General features: G+C 36.4%; 1 protein-coding gene across 21 annotated transcripts in view; it reads right to left on the reverse strand.

The window, feature by feature from the left end:
- LOC6047935 (transient receptor potential cation channel trpm) overlaps positions 1-22701 on the reverse strand; it is a 222908-nt gene that overhangs the window by 105337 nt on the left and 94870 nt on the right. For 12 of the 21 annotated variants that reach the window (XM_038259307.1, XM_038259290.1, XM_038259287.1 and 9 more), the window contains exon 1: positions 13419-13670. The exons of the other annotated variants lie outside the window; for them this stretch is intronic. In XM_038259307.1, the coding sequence (XP_038115235.1) occupies positions 13419-13655 (237 nt within the window). In that variant the 5' untranslated portion in view covers positions 13656-13670. Of the gene's footprint in view, positions 1-13418; positions 13671-22701 lie in introns of those variants that run through there. 21 annotated transcript variants of the gene reach the window in all.

A 22701-nucleotide genomic window follows, 5' to 3' on the forward strand; every position in this document is an offset into this window, starting at 1 on the left:
AACCCGGCACATCTTAGCTGCTGGGTGAAGAAGCTTCCACGAATGCAACATCGGATTAGATCTACAGCTCAGCTACTTTTGTGCTACTGCAGTTGCATTCGCAGTCGGGCGGGGGAGAGAGTTCTGCAAATCCGCAAATGCAATTTGCTGCACCATTCGCTTCCAGTTACGTATGCGGACGTGTGCAGTTCGTACTAGTTGGCGTTTCACGTTTCGTTCCAAGGAAGAAGAACTCTCGGTTGATGATGGTGGGGCATCCCATATGTCACTGTTGAATGACTTCTTTAGTTACAGTTTGGAGTTAGCTGGCTTGTATTACTAGGAAATGCAGGAAATCATAGAAAGGCTTAAAAAAGAGTGCATGCAGGTGAGGCTGATCAAGATTATAGAGTTGACGAGCTCTGAAAGTTGAGATGATTTCATGCTTGAGAGAAAATCTTATTAAAAAGTGATTCTAAAAAAAATAACATAAAATTATAAATTGCAAAATCTTTACATCAGACAGCTCAAACCAAAATTCGTCTAATCCCCCAAAACCACTCTGAGCAATTCAAACACGCCCAGATAAGACTTGTCTGACGGTTGGTAAATAGAAGATGTTAGCATTTGCTCATCCCCAAAAGCTTCCCAAAAAACTGAAAAGTAAATCCACCCAAAAACAAGCAGCAAAGCAACACGTCGCTCTGGCAATGTTTTATTAAAGCTCAAAACTGAGTTGCCGTTGCCACCTCCCCCACCAATATTCCAAAGTGAAAACGAACGAAATTATTTTCTGCCGAGCTGGGGAGCTCTCCCCGCGTGGTTTGAAATACAATTTTCAATTTCCCACCGCATGTGGGTGGGCTGAAATGGAATTATGCATTTGCAGCTCGCTCCTCCCTGGAGGATGGTTTTTGGCAGTACTTTTTGCCGTCATTTTTTTTTTGGTCTCGGGTAGATGAGTCCACTTTGCAGAGTTTTTCCGTGATTTTAACATCAACAAAAACAGGTACGGAAATCAACGTTATCTGCTGTTTGATGATTCCGTGTTAATATTCGTTTGGGGAGGAAATTCAATATTTGTTTTTTTCCGGTTTGATAAGTGCGTAACTGAGGGGTTTGAATGTGGATTGGTAAGCAAGCCAGAGATGAAAATAAATTCGGTCTGTCAGCAAAAGTAAATTTATTTTGAGTATGAACTATGTTTGTTGGTATCTAATTGGGTATCAAGTACGAATTTTATTCCTTTTAGAACACAAGTTGAACAGCCGTTCTGGCAACTGATGGTTATTGATGGTAATAGACTGGTTTTTCAACAATATTGGTTTTTATTTTTTTATTTTTTATTTTTTGAGTTCAGATGATAATTTAAGAACAACCAATAAACTGCCGCTCGAAGTAAGTCCTTCCAATGTGAAATTTTGAGAATTTTGAGATAATAACGCAGTTTGGTTCTAAAGCATGCGAACTATCAGAGAAAGTAATAAAATGGCTGTGCATACAAAAATGGTACGTGAATATTCCAGACTATTCAGAAAAAAATGATAGGGTAGAGTAGTCATCAATGAGACACGGGGAACAATGATAAAATGGCTCTTACAAGTCGTAGTTTCAACCAATCAGGCTCATATTTTGGGGAAAGGTGTGTCTACTGAATACACGTCTGTCATAATAGTGGCTTTGGTTATGGACGCTCCCTTGCAAAGTTATTCATAAATGTTTGATTTTGGGGTGTAAAAGTAAATTATGACTGATAATTACATTTTCGCTCATAGGCTGCCAATAAAACAAAAACTAATATTTCTCCAAATTTCTTTCGTCATTTCATAGGGCATGAGTTGGGCTACAATGGCCTTTCATTAGATTTGACCAAAATTAAGAATATACCCAGAATCCAGGGCTGTCTCATTGTTCCCCACTCTTTTCAGCCCATGGGTAACAATGAGACACTTTGATTTTTCTTCATTAAACTTTTCAAAATCTAGGGAAATCATTCAAAACTGTAGAGGTCGGATCGATCTCATATTTTGGTCAATGTTAGAACACATTAAAAGAAAGAAATTGCAACAAAAAGCTCATTAAAACATGCTGATGAAAAAAATACAAAAATCGTTGAATGTTAAAAACCAAAACTGTCTCATTGATGACTACCCTACCCTACATTAAAACCGCCGATTATATAACAATATTTTGTTATCCAAACAGTTTAATTTTAGTTTTTTTTTTTTAATATGATTTAGGGACAAAAAACCGCAACTTTAGAGCCATTCAAAAGTTTTAACAAAAAAAATGCCGCCGAGTTATCTTTGAAAACAAGGTTTTTTTTGAAAAATATAAATTTTAAACGGAATTATTTTTTGAACTAAGTTTGAAATGTAAAATCAAATTTGCAATCGAAAAGTACTCTACACATTTTTAGTGAAGTGCACCATTTTCGAGATATAGCCAGGGTATTTGTCCCTATTTTTGGCCTACTAAGCAGAGCGCACTTTTAATTTGATGTATTCTCAAAGGCTGCTATTGGCAGCCTAGTTTGTTTTACATGAATAAGTTGGTTTTTTAATGCTTAAGCTCATTCATTTGTGGACCACCAATCAGTGAGGTACTCCTGGATATTAGCTCCTGAAAAGTGCTTAAAAAGTGCAAAAATGCCTCACGGCAAGAAAAAGAGGCGGTCCTCACCAGCAGGATCGGCAGATTTGAAGAAGCTAAAGAATGCCGAAGCGCTACCTGCAAAGCCAGGCAGTTTGAGCAAGGACGCTCAAAATTCGTCTGGAAACCAGTTTGCTACCCTCCCTGTGGACGTGAGCGAGAAGGAAGAATTTGAACGACTGGAAAAGTTGCCACCCATTTTTGTGAAAACATCGTCATCGGATTCGGTGCGAAAGTGGCTGACCGGGTTTATCAAATCTGGTGCTTTACGAGCTTCCATTCGCTTGTGTGCTGATGGACTCAAAATTCTGCTACCTACCAGAAAGGATTACAACTACGTTCGGGATTTTCTGAACAACACAAAGATTGAATACTACAGCCATGACGATCCAGGTAAACGCCCCATGAAACAGGTCCTCCGTGGCCTGTACGACATGGATGTGAGTGTGCTGAAAGAAGAGCTCAAAACTCTTAAGTTGAACGTGATCGAAGTCTTCAAGATGACGAGACACAACAAGGACATCAAGTATCGTGATCAACTGTACCTGGTTCATCTCGAGAAAGGATCGACAACGCCGTCTGAGCTGAAAGCAGTTCGGGCAATTTTCAACATCATCGTGACTTGGGAACGTTATCGTCCAGTGCACCGTGACGTGACGCAATGTTCGAACTGCTTGCAGTTTGGACATGGTGGAAGGAACTGTTTCATCAAGAGTCGTTGTGCAACCTGCGGAGGTGAGCACAAAACTCAAGCTTGCGAAACAATCAACGAGAACATCGAAGCGAAATGCTTCAATTGCGGCGGCGACCATTCTACCAAGAATCGGAGCTGCCCAAAACGTGCTGAGTTTGTAAAAAATCGGCAGCAAGCGACGACGAGGCACCAACCAAATCGTCGCAAAACACCACCAGCATACACGGACGTGGATTTTCCTGCTTTGGCGTCACCAGGAGCAGGATCTACTCGAGTGGTTCCAAATCTGCAGCCATTGCCGTTGAATCAGCGGCAAAGAGTTGCAGAGCATACAACACCTCCAGGCTTCAGTCAGCAACCGAGGGAAAACCAACCGACATCAACGGGCGAAGGCAGTAGTGACCTGTATTCACCACAAGAACTTTTGAACATTTTCATCGAGATGACAACAACACTGCGTGGTTGCAAAACTCGCCAGGAACAAGTAAGAACTCTTGGAGCATTCATCTTAAAATACAGTTCGTAGTTTACTCGTTCTAGTGATTTTGAATATTTCAATGGATCTATTTTTTTTAGTTTTAAGTTAGGATTAGTTGTTAAAGTATTTTTTTTCTTTTTTACCCAAATGTATTCAATTCAATGCAATTATGTAAAACAATTTGAAGTAAATAAAATAAATATGATCAGTTAATAAAAAAAACGAAAAATATAACAAAGATGAAGAGCATTAGGCCATACCACTTAGCATGTAAAAGAAATGTAATTATTATAAGAAAGTTCAATAAAGACATATTTAATTTCAAAAAAAAAAAAAAAAATTAATGCTTAAGCTCGTACATTATCAACATTTTGATAAAAATACCTTATATCGCAATAAAAGCACGAAAAACTAAAACACTTTTTGCCCCTATTTTGGGGATATTGCTCCTAGCATACGACCTTCTTTGTGCATATTTTCGGCCTACCTTCTGATTGGTTGAAATCTCTAAGCACGTGGCGAACTTTTTTGACGTACGGTTCAGCCCCAGCTCGTACAGTACAGCCGCACAAATTCGGTCGAAAAACATGCTAATTCATTGTGATGTTTTAAGCCACAAATCAACATTAGAATAATTGATTTCACTTGCATTACGTGCATAATTAGCTTGGACATAATTTATATCATTCTTTACGAGTTTTAAACATAACTAAACAATTGTTGCGTAGCCAAACAACAAGCCCGTAATATGCAAGAAAGACTGTAACTTGTGAAAAGCGCACACACACTGTCACAATTTGTAGAAATTTTAAATGAAATGAAAATAGAGCATTCTCTTCGAGAGACTTTAATCAGTTATTATATGGATTGGGTGGCAGTTTCGTGATTGTTTTTGCAACGGGATTGTGCAACCCACCAATAAATACATATTGCCGGAGGTTGGAGATTCGGGGGACGGCTCTCATTCGTGTGCTGAGCGATGAACGCCTTGACGCTGAGTGCCAAGAAGCGGTAAGCAAAAGTGGTGTAAATTTTTTGAACTAATGGGCAAGATGCAATTTGCTTAGAAAAATGTGAAGAGTGATATATTTATTGCATTATTTATAATTTAAGAGGAAAAAGTGAATTATTCTTGCCCACCAAAATGAAGATAATGACAGCACGAATCATTCTCAAGTGGCAGATCCCTGCCAGATTTGGTGAAATGCTCAATTTCGTTGAATTTAGTTTAGTAGACCCAAAATAGGTACTAGGTCCAAAGTAGGGACAAATGCCCCACTTAAAGTTGAATTTAAACTGAAAAAATACAGTTTTTCGAATATTTAAAGTAATTTCCATGATTGTCTATTCCTGTAAAAAAAATCAGGAAAGTTGAGAAAATTTCCAATTAAATTGCCTAAGAGAAAATGAAGATTGACCTTTTGTTGCTGAAAATTTGTATTTAATACAGCGCAAAGAAGAAAAAATAACCAAGAACCAGGTTTTAAAAGTCTCATCCAAACAGCCTTTTATTTTCTAGCACCAATATCTCAGAAACTATTTTCAATGTGAAAAACAAAACATTTGTGACATTTTCTGATTCTTTCGAAAAAAATATTTTCGAAATTGCGGGATCAACTCTAACATAACAAAAGGGCTCAGAATCAAGGGTCCTGATTGCTCCAAAAAGACTCATTCACTCGCGAGCATAAATCGAAAGCGACGCAAAACTATCCTGTTCGTTTCCTACCGTTTGTCACTTCCACACCAATCGCTACCGAATACTCTCTCTTTTGCTCTCCCTCCCTCTCTCGAATCGCCTAGTGCAGCGAATGGCTCAGAGAGGCTGATTGCGCTGTGTCGCTCAAAGCTGACTCAAAATAGTCTGCGATCGGCTTTGCTTTGGTCATTTTTTTAAATTGCCTGAAATCGATGATTACAACAATATTTTACAATTTTGTTGAAAGACACATTTGACGGCAAGTACAGATTTACGGCAATCTTTGGTAGTGATGGCCAAAAGAGCACCGAGTTGGAATTTTTTTAGATTCTCTCCTCTCTGGAACATATTCGGTTGTGACACTGGTCGACGGACGGAGTAGGCAAAGAAATTCACAAAGTATTTGTGTCGTGTTCGCTCACGAATGGTTGCGCGTTTCAGTCGGCAAAGATTCGATCGGCGATGAGTGCGTGATTTTTGATCTTTGAACCGAAATTAGGACCCTTACTTAATATTGACCTTTTTGATATGTTAGTCGTAAACATTTTAAAAATATTTGCAACGGCCTAATTGTTAGTTCCCTGTTTTTTTGGTTCATTTCATTTCGATATCGATAATTTTTTAAATATTTCAGATGTTAGATGTCAAAAATTCATCATGAAAAAAAACATAATACAATTAACGCAAAATAAAAAAATAACTATATAATTTAAATTTAGTCTGATTGAGACACCCGTGAACCTCGTTATTGTACAAGCATTTGTTTATATTTGCATCCCAAAAAGGGGAAAAGTTTAAAGTGCACGAGATGTTGGGGACCTTCAAGAGACTGTTTTTGCAATTTGCTGCCATGTTTAATTTATTGTAGCTGCTCTTGTGAATTTAGTATTCATTAGTCTTTTTTGAAATTTGTTTCAGTTTGAAATTTGAAGACATTTTTTACCGTGCAACATTGTAATATCGTGTGCACAGCGCTCAACGAGGCAAAATTTTACCACATTACACCTACAAATGGCACCTCGCTACGTAAAGCACCCTCAAAAGCGCTGAAAAAAAAAACACTCACACTTCTCAATCTACCACCACTAGGATGATGCTCCTCCCATGTGGTTGAAGAAGGAATGTGGTTTTCCGACCGCATGAAATGAACGACTGAGGAAAAACATGTATGATGGTGGAAAATGCATCGTGTTTTCCGGGGCACAAACGAGAGAGCGTTCCAGCAACACGCCTTTGTACACAACGCGAAGTGCACTAGCAGAGCTGTGGTGTTGTGAATATTTACACCACAAACATCGTCTATTCTATCATGGGGAAAACTATTTGGTGTTTTTTAGTGGAAGGGAAATCGCTCATCTTCTGTGTTCACTGGATTCCAAGAATAATTCATTTGAATTTGAAATATTTCATTTTCAACAAAATGAACTCCATGGAAAGACATTCCACTGACCCTTTTACAATTTCACAAACCACAAGAGATCTTTCCCTTATATATGCATGTAAAATGAGACAGACTTTAATGACCATGTCACCCTTTTTTTGTCCCATTCACTGCAAGTGACTTCTATGGGGATGACCTTTTTTTTTGTTCTCCTCGTGGAAAGGATAAAAGTCAAGCCTGTTGATTTCCTTTGTAGTGTAAATAATTAAAGTGTCAGAGAAGGCAAGAGAGCTCTCCAGCAAAGCAACATGTTACAATTCCACACGAGAGTCCTTTCGGCTTTATAGAGTGCCATTATGCTGCTAACGTGCACTATATGCTACAAGCTGTATAAGGAACACTGTGCTAACTGACAAAAAGGGAAGAAGGGCGGCGAAAGCCAAGGGAATAAACAAAGCAACGGAAAGGTCACTGGAGAGCTGAAATTGGAGAGGAGTATTTTACGATTGGTTGATGGAATTCAAATTGAGTTCAAGTGTTGTTTTGTTGACTCTATTGAAATCGAAATCGGTTGTTTGAGTTTGATTTAATGCTCTAGTCACACTAGTAGGGTAGCAGGGTACCACTTGATGGCTGTGTAAATAAAAGCTCTTTCGATAAGCTTTGTTGTGAAGTGCGGATATTGAGACTTGCAAATTGATGCTTTCAAAGACTTTTGTATTGTTGATTTTCTGATCGTAAAAATCTTTTATTTTTCAGAATGTCAAATTTACTTTTTGTAGATTTAGATGAAATAAGAAGTAATAGAACCTTCAAATATTGTAACCTTCATAAATTAAAATTGATTCTCGAAAATTGCCCTCATTTTTTGCCATCATCACTGAGGTAAGCTAAAATTCTGCTCGGAAAATTTACGTTTTATGAAACCGTCCTAGACCTACCTTCATGTGTACATATCGACTCAGAATCAAAAACTGTGACCATTAAATTTACTCAATTATCTCCTCAGCACTGGATAAACCGATTTAAGTCAAATTTGTCCCTTTCGACTTGATGTGAAGTAGTTCTAAAGTTATGTATAAAAATGTGTTTCCTATTTTTTTGTAAGTGAAAGATGCAACTTTTGGTACCCAAACATATATAGGTCATCACTCAAATTTTAGAGTTATCGCAGTTTTAGTGAAAAAAGTTGATTTTTTCCCGTTTTCGTAATTTTTGCTCGTCGAAAAACACTGTTTTTATTTTCGAAATATCATATCTCTGGAACGTACGGGTCGACATCTCCTATTTTTTTATATATTATGTGGAATTTTCCGAGGAATCCGATAAAAATATTTACAGTCAAAGGCTTTTTTCCAGACACAGTCAAAACGCCTTTTTAAGTTTTCATTCGACTTTTATAAATGGGTGGCTGGTTTTTACGGATCTCAAACTATTTTTCCTCAAAAGGCAAGCTAATCACCTTTCATTTGCGTCCAAGACAGCTGCAATAGGTTGAGATTTTTTGAAAAAAGTGGTTTTTGAAAAAAAATACGAAAGTACCCGTTTTGGGACCACCCTAGCGCGATGTAGGTCACTCTTACGGCAAAAAAAACGGGTCTTATTGTTTTGACCAAGAAACTCGCAAGAAAAAAAATCAGCCCGATCGGAAAACTTTTTTTTTTGTTTTTGCTCTTTTCAAATGGAATTGCTGAATTTGTATTTTGAGAAAGGATTTTATGATCGAATTGATGTCTTCGGTAAAGTTGTAGGTATTGTTTAGCACAATCTAAAAAAAACTTAGCTTTTTATTCAATTTAAACACAGCAAATTAAATTGTGCAAATAAACATTAATAAAAAATTTCATTTTTTGATATATTTTAATTGACAAAATTGTTATTTTTTAAGCTGTGGCACAAGTTGGTCTAAGTTGGCAATGATGCCAATTTTTCGAAAAAAAATATGATTTTTGAAAATCGTGTAAAAAGTAGAAATATTATTTTGATGGAAAATCGTATTTAAGATCGATAAGTGCTTTTTAATAAATTTTGATATCGTGAACCGTTTTGGAATTATATTCACTAAAAACTTATCTTGATAAAAACAAAATATAGTGGACTCTCTCGTTGTCGATATTGAAGGGACCGTCGAGAGCGGGAGGTAACAAATTATAGAACGAAAAATCAAAGCATGCTTCTTGAAGGACTGAAAAATGTATTGACAACTGGAGCAATATTGATAATGAGTAGATCGACAGCCAGAGAGTCCACTGTATCTGTATCAAAGAGTATATTTTCAAAAGAAAAAACGACAAGTGTTAAATTTTTATGTGACGATGACTTAGCAAAAATAAATCCAATCGCAGAATATGGAAATTTTTCTCAAAACCTCGCTACACAAGCCGATTGTTCCTTGAGCTATTTTAGGACTCTGGGCCAAATATGTGCAAAATCGGTCAACATTTACCCATTGATACTCGAGGGTGAAATTTGTATGGGAAAAATCGAAAAAATGAATGGAAAACTCAATTTTATTACGGTTTGGTCTGCACGGTGCGCTTCTTTCATCAAAATATTCCCAAAAGTGAGATTCTCATTGGAAATTTAATGCTCTACAATTTTTTAGAACATACCAAAGCTGAGCAGTTCTCCCAGATTTCGGTCATTCGATTTTTTTTGTATTTTTTAATCCGACTGAAACTTTTTTGGTGCCTTCGGTATGCCCAAAGAAGCCATTTTGCATCATTAGTTTGTCCATATAATTTTCCATACAAATTTGGCAGCTGGTGTTACAAAAATGATGTATGAAAATTCAAAAATCTGTATCTTTTGAAAGAATTTTTTGATCAATTTGGTGTCTTCGGCAAAGTTGTAGGTATGGAAACGGACTACACTGCAAAAAAATGATACACGGTAAAAAAAATTTGGTGATTTTTTATTTAACTTTTTGTCACTAAAACTTGATTTGCAAAAAAACACTATTTTTAATTCTTTTTAGTTTTTGATATGTTTTAGAGGACATCAAATGCCAACTTTTCAGAAATTTCCAGGTTGTGCGAAAAATCTTTGAGCGAGTTATAAATTTTTGAATCAATACTGATTTTTTAAAAAAATCGAAAAATTGGTCGCACAAATTTTTCGACTTCATTTTTCGATGTAAAATCAAATTTGCAATCAAAAAGTACTTTAGTGAAATTTTGATAAAGTGCACCGTTTTCAAGTTAAATCCATTTTTAGGTGACTTTTTTGAAAATAGTCGCAGTTTTTAATTTTTTAAAATAAGTGTACATATTTGCCCACTTTTGAAAAAAATATTTTTGAAAAGCTGAGAAAATTCTCTATATTTTGCTTTTTTGAACTTTGTTCATACGACCTTTAGTTGCTGAGATATTGCCATGCAAAGGTTTAAAAACTGGAAAATTGATGTTTTCTAATGTCGATATCTCAGCAACTAATGGTCCGATTTTCAATGTTAAAATATAAAACATTCGTGAAATTTTTCGATCTTTTCGAAAAAAATATTTTCAAAATTTTTAAACCAGGACTAACATTTTAAAAGGGCGTGATATTGAATGTTTCGCCCTTTTGAAATGTTAGTCCTGGTTTAAAAATTTTGAAAATATTTTTTTCGAAAAGATCGGAAAATTTCACGAATATTTTGTGTTTCAACATTGTAAATCGGACCATTAGTTGCTGAGATATCGACATTAGAAAATGGTGTGTTGTTTGGGTGAGACTTAGAAAACATCAATTTTCCTGTTTTTAAACCTTTGCATGGCAATATCTCAGCAACTAAGGGTCGTATCAACAAATTTCAATAAAGAAAAATATAGAGAATTTTCTCAGCTTTTCAAAAATATTATTTTCAAAAGTGGGCAAACATGTGCACTAATTTAAAAAAAATAAAAACTGCGACTATTTTCAAAAAAAGTCACCTAAAAACGGATTTAACTTGAAAACGGTGCACTTTATCAAAATTTCATTAAAGTACTTTTTGATTGCAAATTTGATTTTACATCGTAAAATGAAGTCGAAAAATTTTTGCGACCAATTTTTCAATTTTTAAAAAAAATCAGTGTTGATTCAAAAATTCATAACTCGCTCAAAGATTTTTTGCACAACCTGGAAAATTCTGAAAAGTTGGCATTTGAAGTCTTCTAAAACATATCAAAAAATAAAAAAAATAAAAATAGTGTTTTTTTGCAAATCAAATTTTAGTGACAAAAAGTTAAATAAAAAATCAACAAATTTTTTTTTACCGTGTATCATTTTTTTGCAGTGTAGTCCGTTTCCATACCTACAACTTTGCCGAAGACACCAAATTGATCAAAAAATTCCTTCAAAAGATACAGATTTTTGAATTTTCATACATCATTTTTGTATGGCCAGCTGCCAAATTTGTATGGAAAATTATATGGACAAACTAATGATGCAAAATGGCTTCTTTGGGCATACCGAAGGCACCAAAAAAGTTTCAGTCGGATTAAAATATACAAAAATTAAAATTTAAGAAAAAAGACCGATTTCGTAGAGAATTGCTCAGCTGTAAAACTCGACTCTGAAAAGTTATTAGCGATTTAAAAAGGTCATTTTTGTATGAAAAACATTTTTTTCACCAACTTTAGGCTCGGGTATCAATGGGTTAATCTCAAACAATTTCGCTCAAAATTTGCACAGATGCTTAAAATAACCCAAAAAACTGGGTTTCGCTTGTGGAGCAAGGGGTCATTTTTTTCTGGGCACCCAAACATGGAGTCACCTTTGCCAAACCTATTGTTTAAAAAAAGTATAAAAATAGCTCAAAATAAATGAATAATTTTTCAACTTGAAACTGGATGTGATTTCCATGAAATACAACACAGGCATTTTTGTTAGGTTAGGTGTTAGGTATGTCTTTCTTTTTTTAAATATTTTTTCATGTTGAATTGAAGCACTCCCAAGATTATGTCCCTCGAAAAAGTTTAAAAAATGCGATGAGCTAAATGCATTTTTTTGTAAGAAGAGTCATTTTAGGGGAAGACGGCCACCCGTAATATGTAAATTTAATTTGATGTATTATTAATTTTAAAGGATTTTTTATTATTATGACATATTTGTAGATAATGAAAAGCATTATCAATAAAACAATTCATATTTAATCAAAATAGCAAAAATAATTGAACAGTATGAAGTACTTACAAACTATTCATAAAAATCGCTTATTTAATATTGTTTAACTAATTTTGATTTACTTATTCTAATCGAAATACACAAACTAGTTAATTTGCATTAAGTCGTTTATTTTTTGTTGTCAAAATTCACAATTTTTCTTCACATTTGAAACTTGGTTTTTTGAATCAAAATAGTTATTATATTCAACCAATCTTGTAGATATTTTGGTGGACTTAGCAAAGTTATTAAGTAAATTTATAGCACTGACCGTCTTACCTCGCGTATTTCATAAATCAACGATTTCAATTATTTTATTAAAATTGCAGAAAAGAATTGAAATTTGTTTTTAGACCAACTAATTTATTATTTCCAAATGTTTCAAATTTATTTTTACAAAATTGATTTTGTTTAGTAAAGTGTTCGAAGTGTCAGAGGTCTTCAAACTTTATTTTGAATTTTGAAAACGAGATTCAAATTTTCAACTTTTATTTCCATCTTCTGTTTTTATTATTCAATTTTCAGAAATTGGATCCGATTTTATTAAAGTTGGCAGAGTTCAATCCATCATTTTTTCCTGATGAGCAAACTTTGCCTTTTCGAAATAAAATGTCCCATTTATTTATTTCAGCTCAGTGACAGCATCAACGGTGATGCACAAACATCCCGTCAAACGACAAATTTATTGAATTCCCACAACCCCATGCATTCTGGTGAGGCAAATATTACATCCCCCAGCTTTCCGGCGGGAACTTTTCCCATTGTCCAATGCAATTCGACGTTCTCGTGCTATCTTGTCGCTTTTGGACGTTCCGAGAAAAACTCGTTTGAATGTTTGACCTTGAATAAACAAACAATAGAGCAAGCAATATAAACAATAACAAACACGTTTTGTTTGGCTGACCATTCTGTGAATTGTCTCGAAGTTTGGCAGAATTTGAATGTCAAATGTTTACGGTAGTCGGGCATGTACGTGTGCCAAACGCGTTCCAACTTGAAATCTCTTTGGCTAGTTGTCGCACATGCAGCAGGATGTGTCAAAATATCGCGACAAGATTGAAACTTCTTTCATATGAAAAGTGACAACAATGCACGAAGTTTCTTCGGTTTTTATTGAATATCTCAGGATTGAAATCGATGGCGTTCTTAACTCAATTTGGCCCCCAAAATGCACGTGCGACAAGTTAGCACGACAGCGGCAAACAGTGATGAACTGCAACCATCCAACTGTTGATCTGGTAATAACCGGCAGGTATGCAACATGCAGTGCATCGTTTGTCAGTTGTACACAGAGTGGTACTGACTGTTTTCGACCGAACGGACAAGTTTTCATTTCGTCGTATTTGTCATCAGCAAACGGGAATGGGAGTTTTCGTCGAAAGTCATTTCGTCGAAAGGGACATTTTACCTTAACAATTTCAAACAGATGGACCACGTTCAGATCGAGCGGTTCGGCGGACGACGCCGACGACACCGTCGAGTTGTTGTCAAAGTAGAGGGAGGGGGGAGGCGGCGAGGGTGCCCTCGGGGGCGTCGCGGACCAATCAAAGTGCTCCAACCGGTGCAGCTTCTGGGCCAGTATCGGAATCTGGTGGCCCTGGTGGAAGCTGACGCTGCCGATGCTGCCGTTTCTTGCCTTTGCCATTGTGGTGGGTGGCAGCCACAATTCCGTGGTCGTCGGATATTGGTGCCACACTTCAGTCAGAAAGTAATTAAATTCACGTTATATTTTCTGGGCTGCGCGGGATTACCAGCACTCGAGAGAGATGGAAGGGAAAAGTTTTCTAAATTGAGCGTTTTTTTTTTTTTTTTTTGTTGGGAAACCCCACGAGGGAGTGGGGACATTTCAGTCTAGTCTGGGATTCAATTCTAGATCCTGGAAAAACTTCTTTGTCCCTGGTGAGTGCGCGCTTTCTCTCTGAGGGATTCAATTATGGGAACACGAGCGGAAAACGGGGGAAAATCTAATTTAAATGGTTTTGTAATCATGAGATTTTGATTGTTTTCGGAACGGCACGAGTTGCGGTGGCGGCAAAATGTTTCAGCAGGGTTTTTGATCAGTAAAACGATTTATGAATGAATTTGATTTTCTTGCATCAGCTCAAAATAAAAAGCATCAACAATGTTATAGAAAAGGAACAAAAAATTTAGTTTTTTGTTATGCTTTTGTAAGAAATTTGAAAACATCACGACCTATTCATGGAAATATGAGATTGTGTATCACTAAGATGAAGGCCGCACCCTAGATTTCGAGAGTTTACCATAAAATTTATGATTTCAAAGGTATTGTCCTACTGTTTACACGACAGTAAACACCAGCAACCTTCCCCGATTTCAACGCTCGTTGCCGATTGTCTCCCTTATCAAAATCTAAAAATAGGCATTCATGACTCAGTCAAGATGCCTTCTTCAAGCTCGCCACATTGCACTACACTTAAGCAAGCAAACTTTGCCACCCTCATTCTCTCCCACAAATCATTCAACACTTCTTCTGCTGCTATTGACCGTTTAGCAAACCGCAAACCACGTTGAATACATTCATTAGCACTTTATCGCAACTACCGCGTTTCAAATACACACGCAGAGAACTTCCACGACCACCACCGGAATGCCTGTCACTAGCGTGGAGCACAAACTTTAATTTGCACCCCAAAGTTGCTGAACTCCTCTTCTTTGCGCAGCTCCAGCTCCACTATCTCTCAATTCGCAACCACTCGAACAACTTCTCGGGAAAAGTGCCCCAGGACCGCGGAAAACTTTGTCTGGTTTTCGGGAAGATTCACGCCGTGGACACGGCCACACTTGAGTCCCGAAGAAGTTACGCGCCCGATCATCCCGTGGCAACTGGCGGTCTTGGACGGTCCGGATATGCCCGTGACTTTGGCTTAGCTTGCGTTAAGCGAAACTAGGGTAGAGGATTGTGAGTTTGCTGGGTTGAGTCGTTTTTATGTATAGCAAAACATTTGAAGAAGTAGGGTCGGAATTGTCTCACCTTATCCTAAACGTGAAATTCAAGTGTGATAATATTTGTAAACAAAGATATCATTGTGATGATGTTCTCTGGAGGGATGCATTATTTAAAAAAAATCCTGGTTTTAATGGTTAGTTGTGTCTAAATATTATATTTTAGAGCAGGCCAGATATTCAAATTTATTTACTTTTCGAAAAAGAAAAAAATGTACATTAGGGTGGTTCTGAAAGACATTTTCACAACAAAAATCACTTCGCGAAAAAGAAAAAAAAACATTTCACATATAAAAAATTTCAAATTAGAAGGGTTGCCAGTTTTTTAATAAATTTCAAAATAAATTCATTAAAATGTTTTAAAAAAATGCCATTTAACTATCTAATTGTAAATTTTACTAAGAATCGCTAATATGCACATTTTTATCTACCTTCCGTATAAATATTCCACCAAGAGTTCGATGTGGTCAATGTTTTATTTTTCTCATAATGAAGAACCAACTAGCCCATGTGTGGGTGAGCCTGAACTAGTATTAGTGCCGCTGGAAATCGTTTGTTTTGGTTTTCGGTCCAGAGCTGGGTTTGCTGGTTGTTAGCGCATATCACGTGCGAAATTTACGACCGAGCTGGCACTTTTGACGAGCTCTCCGACACTCCTAGCTGGAATCGGTAGTGTCGGCAGAGGAGGCTGTTTAGATTTGGGGCACAGATTTACGTGCGTGCGAAGATTTGTTACTGTTTTTTGGGGGTTTGGTGATGGCTCTCTGAACTGGTAGAGTAGTGATGAATTGGTATATTTAGTTGGCTTTCGGATTGATTTATCGACAGTTGAGGAAAATCGAAAAACGTTTTGCGTTTTACGTTAGCGAAAAACGATTTTTTTGTTTTTTTTTTTCATTATGAATGAAATTTTCGTTATTTTATACGCCAAAATGAGCAATTTCTCATCATTAATTTTTCCATGCAAGGTTCCAAACAATTTTGCAAGATATTCATAAAAATTGGCATTTAAATATTCGAAAACCTGTACCGTCATCTGGGGCGAATCGAGACTACAGTAGGGACAGCAGTGTTTAGAGCATTTAATGGTTTTAGATTTGGAAATGGATGTACATATTTTGTTGGGTTGAGTCTATGCTAACCGAAACCAACCAGAAAAATCGGAATATTGTGCTACTACATGGTTAAACTGCTGTGATTAACAATTCGCCCCATGTGTCCCGATTCGCTCCAGTTGACGGTATCTTGAGAATGGATTTTCTGTTCATTTTGATGTCTTCAGCAATATTAAGGTTATGATTAGGAATTTGCAGAAAAAATAGGTACACGGAGAAAAACAAAAAAAAAACGTTTTTTTTATTTGGCCTTCTACCATTAAAAGTAAAAAAAAAATTATTCGCTCTACAGCATTGGCCTTGGCGTTCTAGATTGCAAGATTCCTACTCGAAACTAGGTGTTCGAAGGCTTGATTGTTGAGGCAATTGCAAACCTCTTTTTACACCTTAGCTTCCATCCACCCCGGGATTCGAACTGACGACCTTTGGATTGTTAGTCCAACTGCCTACCAGCGACTCCACCGAGACAGGACCCAGGGAGACGACTCCTACACCTGGACTGAGTTAACGACCTAACCATTTTAGGTTAGTCCGGGGCCAACATTTACTTCCCGTCCTACGGAAGGCGTGATCAGACAAATCTCGTTTCGAAAAATGCCACCGGGACCGTCTGGGATCGAACCCAGGCCGACTGGGTGAGAGGCCAATGTCCAAGAACGTATTTTCAAAAAAAAAAATTAATAGTATTTAAAAAAAAAACGTTTCCTTACAAATTTTTATGTCAAAACCCAGGGTGACTCTAGTCACTCTATTCCTTACAAATTTCAGTCTAAAAGTGTACATATTGAATTAATGATGTCAAAATGACCAATGGTAAAGTTACTATGAATGTTTCGATTGAAAAAATCAAAATACATACAATATTTGTTTAACTTAATTCAATATTTTCATATAGAATGGGTATAAATTTTAAGCTAAGTTAATGCAAAGTACCATATCTGATCAAAACTCATTACAATTTGATTTTTTCATATTAATATCAAATGTTGTTATGCTACTAAAAATGCCTATAAATCTGAAGATATTTTTTTATTTCTGGTTCAAAAACAATTAAAACTTGTAACTGAAACACTCGTATAAACTTAGTGTAAATTTATTTTGGAAAATCGTGAGAGATCTTTAGGTAAAAATAAGTAACTGTGCCAATTTTGAGCCGAATCGGTAAGGGTTAAGGGTCGTTTTTTATCGAAGTTTGTGGGACAAAATTTGAAATTGTCAAGTAAAAGATTCTTGTGTAAAATGTTATGAAAAACAACTTTGTCGAAGACCACAACACGATCCGAGTTAACCGTGACGAGTTATTATCGATTTAAAGGTGACGTTTTCGTATGATTATTTTTTTTCACCAACTTTAACTATAAAAAGCAACCCTTTATTCCGGGGTGCATTTTCAAAATAAAGTTCAATACCTAAAAAATACTTATAGCTTGGAAACAAAATTGTTAAGTAATTTTCAATTGCAAGTCGGATTTTTTAGATTTTTTTTTTTTTCATAGTGCAGTCATCCCTCTTATTCGGAACAGTTTACAGATCGACCAATGTTCAAGAAATCATAGCAAATCTATAATTAAACTTAATGATTCGCTTTTACCTTCATTTGAAAGCTTTTCTTGCGATTTTTCGAATGCTGTATCAAACAACTACATATTTGAGAAAAGCTGCATTTGGCATGCTATTGACAAATTATCACAAAAGTGTTCCGAATTTGTGGGTGTTCCGAATACGTATATAAGACTGTATTTTAGTTTTTTTCTGTCAAAAAATTCATATTTTCGGTACCAGATTTAGCAGCATCCGAAACGCTGGCGCAAAAGATGCCTTTGTTAGACCTTTGAAACAAATTGGAATAAATATTGAATTAACTACGTATTAAAAAATACGTTTTAAGTCATTGCAAATTATATTTCCCCTTTCAAAAATTCTTAAATAAATTAAACGCTTTTCATTAAAAAAAAACTGGAAAAAGTTTCTTTCAGATAAAACAAAACAAATATCTAAAGAATATGCAAAATTAAAGAGGGTTACTCAGCAACCAATTTTGGATCAATAGTTGAATTCTCTATTACTATTTTATCATGTAAAACAATTCATGCATTTTTTTTTATCCTTACATTCTGTAATACTTTTATTATTTGTATCTACAGGGCTGTGGAGTCGGAGTCGAAGTCGGAGCCGGAGTCGGTGGAGTCGGGTCTTTTTGGAGTCGGAGTCGGAGTCGGAGTCGGAGTCGTCAAAACTCGAACAGCTGGAGTCGGAGTCGGAGCCGGAGTCGGCTAAATTTTATTAGCTGGAGTCGCAGCCGAAAATTTCTGATAACCCGGAGTTGGAGTCGGAGTCGGAGTTATCTTAAATTTAACAAATATTATGTTTTTTTTATTTTTCAGTATTTGCTATAAAACTGCTTAATTTATTAAACGTCTTATATTATGATCACTAAATGATAACCTGTTAATCCACTCTTACCCAAGTATGTAGTATCATCATAAATCAAACATTAAAAACAATATTGGTTCTGTAGTCTGAAATATTTAATTGATTCTCGACTGCTTCCTTTTGCCTACATTTATGTACCCTTTCAATTCAAATTTGACCAAATTTAATCTAGTTCTTTCTGAAAAAAGTACACACACAGTCATCTTTTACACCGATAGCGAATGTTTTGGAGGTTTTATGCGAATTTTTCATGAAAAAAGTTACGAGGTACACAAAAACATAAAAAAATAATAAACACTATTTATGGAAATCGAAAAAAAAATCACTGACAGTATAACTCTTCCAACAAATAATCAACGATTATAACAATCTATTACTTGGAACTCAACATGCACATTTGAGTAAAAAAAATAAAGTGTCGCGCTTAAAATATTTGAAATTGACAAAAAATATAAAAAAAAAGTTGCAACTAATTTTGAATTAATCATTGAATATGTTATATATATATATATCGATTGTCTTAATCAGGGCTGCGGAGTCGGGTCATATTTCAAACGACTCCGACTCCGACTCCGACTCCGGCTTTCTCAGACTAGCCGACTCCGACTCCGACTCCGGCTCCGGCTTTCAACAAATGGTTGGCTCCGACTCCGACTCCGACTCCAGCCTACCAACTCTAGCCGACTCCGACTCCGACTCCAGCTTTCATCAAATGGTTGGCTCCGACTCCGACTCCACATATTTTTAAATGTTTCAAAAGTTAGTCAACTATTATTACCTAATTAATTATTTTTAAAACATTGATAAATAGGATTATTTAAATACTCTCTAAGCGTCATGTTTTTCTCAAGAAAAATAAGTTCGAATCACAAAACGAAAAAAAAGTTTCCAGGTTACAAGTTTTATACGTTATGGAAACAGAGATCAAAAAATATCTTCAGTTTTAGAGGCATTTTGAGAAGAACAGTTTTGTAAGTAAATTTGGATTTATTTGCTTAACCTCAAATTTGCAAATAATGTATAAAAAAAGCTAATAAATTTAAATATTAAATTTTTATTTTTGAATGAATAATTAAAAGAAACCTGGCCTTAATGATCTATTGAATATTAAAATTCAATTTGCTCTTTTTCAGGCTGACATTTATAAGAAGCACAGTAACAGGCACCTTGTTTTTTAAATGACAATTTTAAACGAAACATTTATTTTGTTTTTTTTTTTTGATAAGTGAAGTGCTTCTGAGGACGCGCAGTCCTGTTTTCTCGCGATAATTTTCGTCTCTTTTGTGTCGCTGTTTGTGTACATGGGGTGATTGGTCATAATAATTAAATAATGCCTTCATAAGTGAAGTGCTTCTGAGGACGCGCAGTCCTGTTTTCTCGTGATAATTTTCGTCTCTTTTGTGTCACTGTTTGTGTGCATGGGGTGATTGGTCATAATAATCGAATAATGCCTTCATAAGTGAAGTGCTTCTGAGGACGCGCAGTCCTGTTTTCTCGTGATAATTTTTGTCTCTTTTGTGTCGCTGTTCGTGTGCATGGGGTGATTGGTCATAATAATTAAATAATGCCTTCATAAGTGAAGTGCTTCTGAGGACGCGCAGTCCTGTTTTCTCGCGATAATTTTCGTCTCTTTTGTGTCACTGTTTGTGTGCATGGGGTGATTGGTCATAATAATCGAATAATGCCTTCATAAGTGAAGTGCTTCTGAGGACGCGCAGTCCTGTTTTCTCGTGATAATTTTTGTCTCTTTTGTGTCGCTGTTCGTGTGCATGGGGTGATTGGTCATAATAATTAAATAATGCCTTCATAAGTGAAGTGCTTCTGAGGACGCGCAGTCCTGTTTTCTCGCGATAATTTTCGTCTCTTTTGTGTCACTGTTTGTGTGCATGGGGTGATTGGTCATAATAATCGAATAATGCCTTCATAAGTGAAGTGCTTCTGAGGACGCGCAGTCCTGTTTTCTCGTGATAATTTTTGTCTCTTTTGTGTCGCTGTTCGTGTGCATGGGGTGATTGGTCATAATAATTAAATAATGCCTTCATAAGTGAAGTGCTTCTGAGGACGCGCAGTCCTGTTTTCTCGTGATAATTTTCGTCTCTTTTGTGTCACTGTTTGTGTGCATGGGGTGATTGGTCATAATAATCGAATAATGCCTTCATAAGTGAAGTGCTTCTGAGGACGCGCAGTCCTGTTTTCTCGTGATAATTTTTGTCTCTTTTGTGTCGCTGTTCGTGTGCATGGGGTGATTGGTCATAATAATTAAATAATGCCTTCATAAGTGAAGTGCTTCTGAGGACGCGCAGTCCTGTTTTCTCGCGATAATTTTCGTCTCTTTTGTGTCGCTGTTTGTGTACATGGGGTGATTGGTCATAATAATTAAATAATGCCTTCATAAGTGAAGTGCTTCTGAGGACGCGCAGTCCTGTTTTCTCGTGATAATTTTTGTCTCTTTTGTGTCGCTGTTCGTGTGCATGGGGTGATTGGTCATAATAATCGAATAATGCCTTCATAAGTGAAGTGCTTCTGAGGACGCGCAGTCCTGTTTTCTCGTGATAATTTTTGTCTCTTTTGTGTCGCTGTTCGTGTGCATGGGGTGATTGGTCATAATAATTAAATAATGCCTTCATAAGTGAAGTGCTTCTGAGGACGCGCAGTCCTGTTTTCTCGTGATAATTTTTGTCTCTTTTGTGTCGCTGTTCGTGTGCATGGGGTGATTGGTCATAATAATTAAATAATGCCTTCATAAGTGAAGTGCTTCTGAGGACGCGCAGTCCTGTTTTCTCGTGATAATTTTCGTCTCTTTTGTGTCACTGTTTGTGTGCATGGGGTGATTGGTCATAATAATCGAATAATGCCTTCATAAGTGAAGTGCTTCTGAGGACGCGCAGTCCTGTTTTCTCGTGATAATTTTTGTCTCTTTTGTGTCGCTGTTCGTGTGCATGGGGTGATTGGTCATAATAATTAAATAATGCCTTCATAAGTGAAGTGCTTCTGAGGACGCGCAGTCCTGTTTTCTCGCGATAATTTTCGTCTCTTTTGTGTCGCTGTTTGTGTACATGGGGTGATTGGTCATAATAATTAAATAATGCCTTCATAAGTGAAGTGCTTCTGAGGACGCGCAGTCCTGTTTTCTCGTGATAATTTTTGTCTCTTTTGTGTCGCTGTTCGTGTGCATGGGGTGATTGGTCATAATAATCGAATAATGCCTTCATAAGTGAAGTGCTTCTGAGGACGCGCAGTCCTGTTTTCTCGTGATAATTTTTGTCTCTTTTGTGTCGCTGTTCGTGTGCATGGGGTGATTGGTCATAATAATTAAATAATGCCTTCATAAGTGAAGTGCTTCTGAGGACGCGCAGTCCTGTTTTCTCGTGATAATTTTTGTCTCTTTTGTGTCACTGTTTGTGTGCATGGGGTGATTGGTCATAATAATCGAATAATGCCTTCATAAGTGAAGTGCTTCTGAGGACGCGCAGTCCTGTTTTCTCGTGATAATTTTCGTCTCTTTTGTGTCGCTGTTTGTGTGCATGGGGTGATTCTTGGGGTGATTGGTCATAATAATCGAATAATGCCTTCATAAGTGCAGTGCTTCTGGGGACGCGCAGTTTTGTTTTCTCGCGATAATTTTCGTCTCTTTTGTGTCGCTGTTTGTGTCGCTGTTTGTGTGCATGGGGTGATTGGTCATAATAATCGAATAATGCCTTCATAAGTGCAGTGTTTCTGGGGACGCGCAGTCCTGTTTTCTCGCGATAATTTTCGTCGTAAATGATCGTAAAAATTTATTCCAACATTCAGTTTTAGTATTAACTCATCAAACTATCGGTTTTATGAAGAGTAAAGCGTCATTTATTTACTATTTTTGAAATTTGCTCGCGTTATCTAAATGGTAAAAACAGTAAAAATATACTTGTTCGCCACGCGGGTATGTTGCCGAAGAAAAACAGTCTGTTTAGCAGGTGTAGTAACAACCAGCCTTTAAGATGTAATTTATATTTGTTGGTTAGCGGTATTAATTCATTGAAAACATTTCTTTCTTACATTCAGTGATCCTTCAGCTTTCTAAGACCGCGAGAACGAACTTGTCGGGTACACTTCCTTGACCAAAAGGTAATCCTGTTCCGACCATCAATAAATCTAGTTAATAATTATTCCAAAGGCTTCAAATTCAAGTTTCTACGGCTA

Source organism: Culex quinquefasciatus, chromosome 3, assembly GCF_015732765.1.
Source record: "Culex quinquefasciatus strain JHB chromosome 3, VPISU_Cqui_1.0_pri_paternal, whole genome shotgun sequence".
NCBI classification, from domain to species: Eukaryota; Metazoa; Arthropoda; class Insecta; order Diptera; family Culicidae; genus Culex; species Culex quinquefasciatus.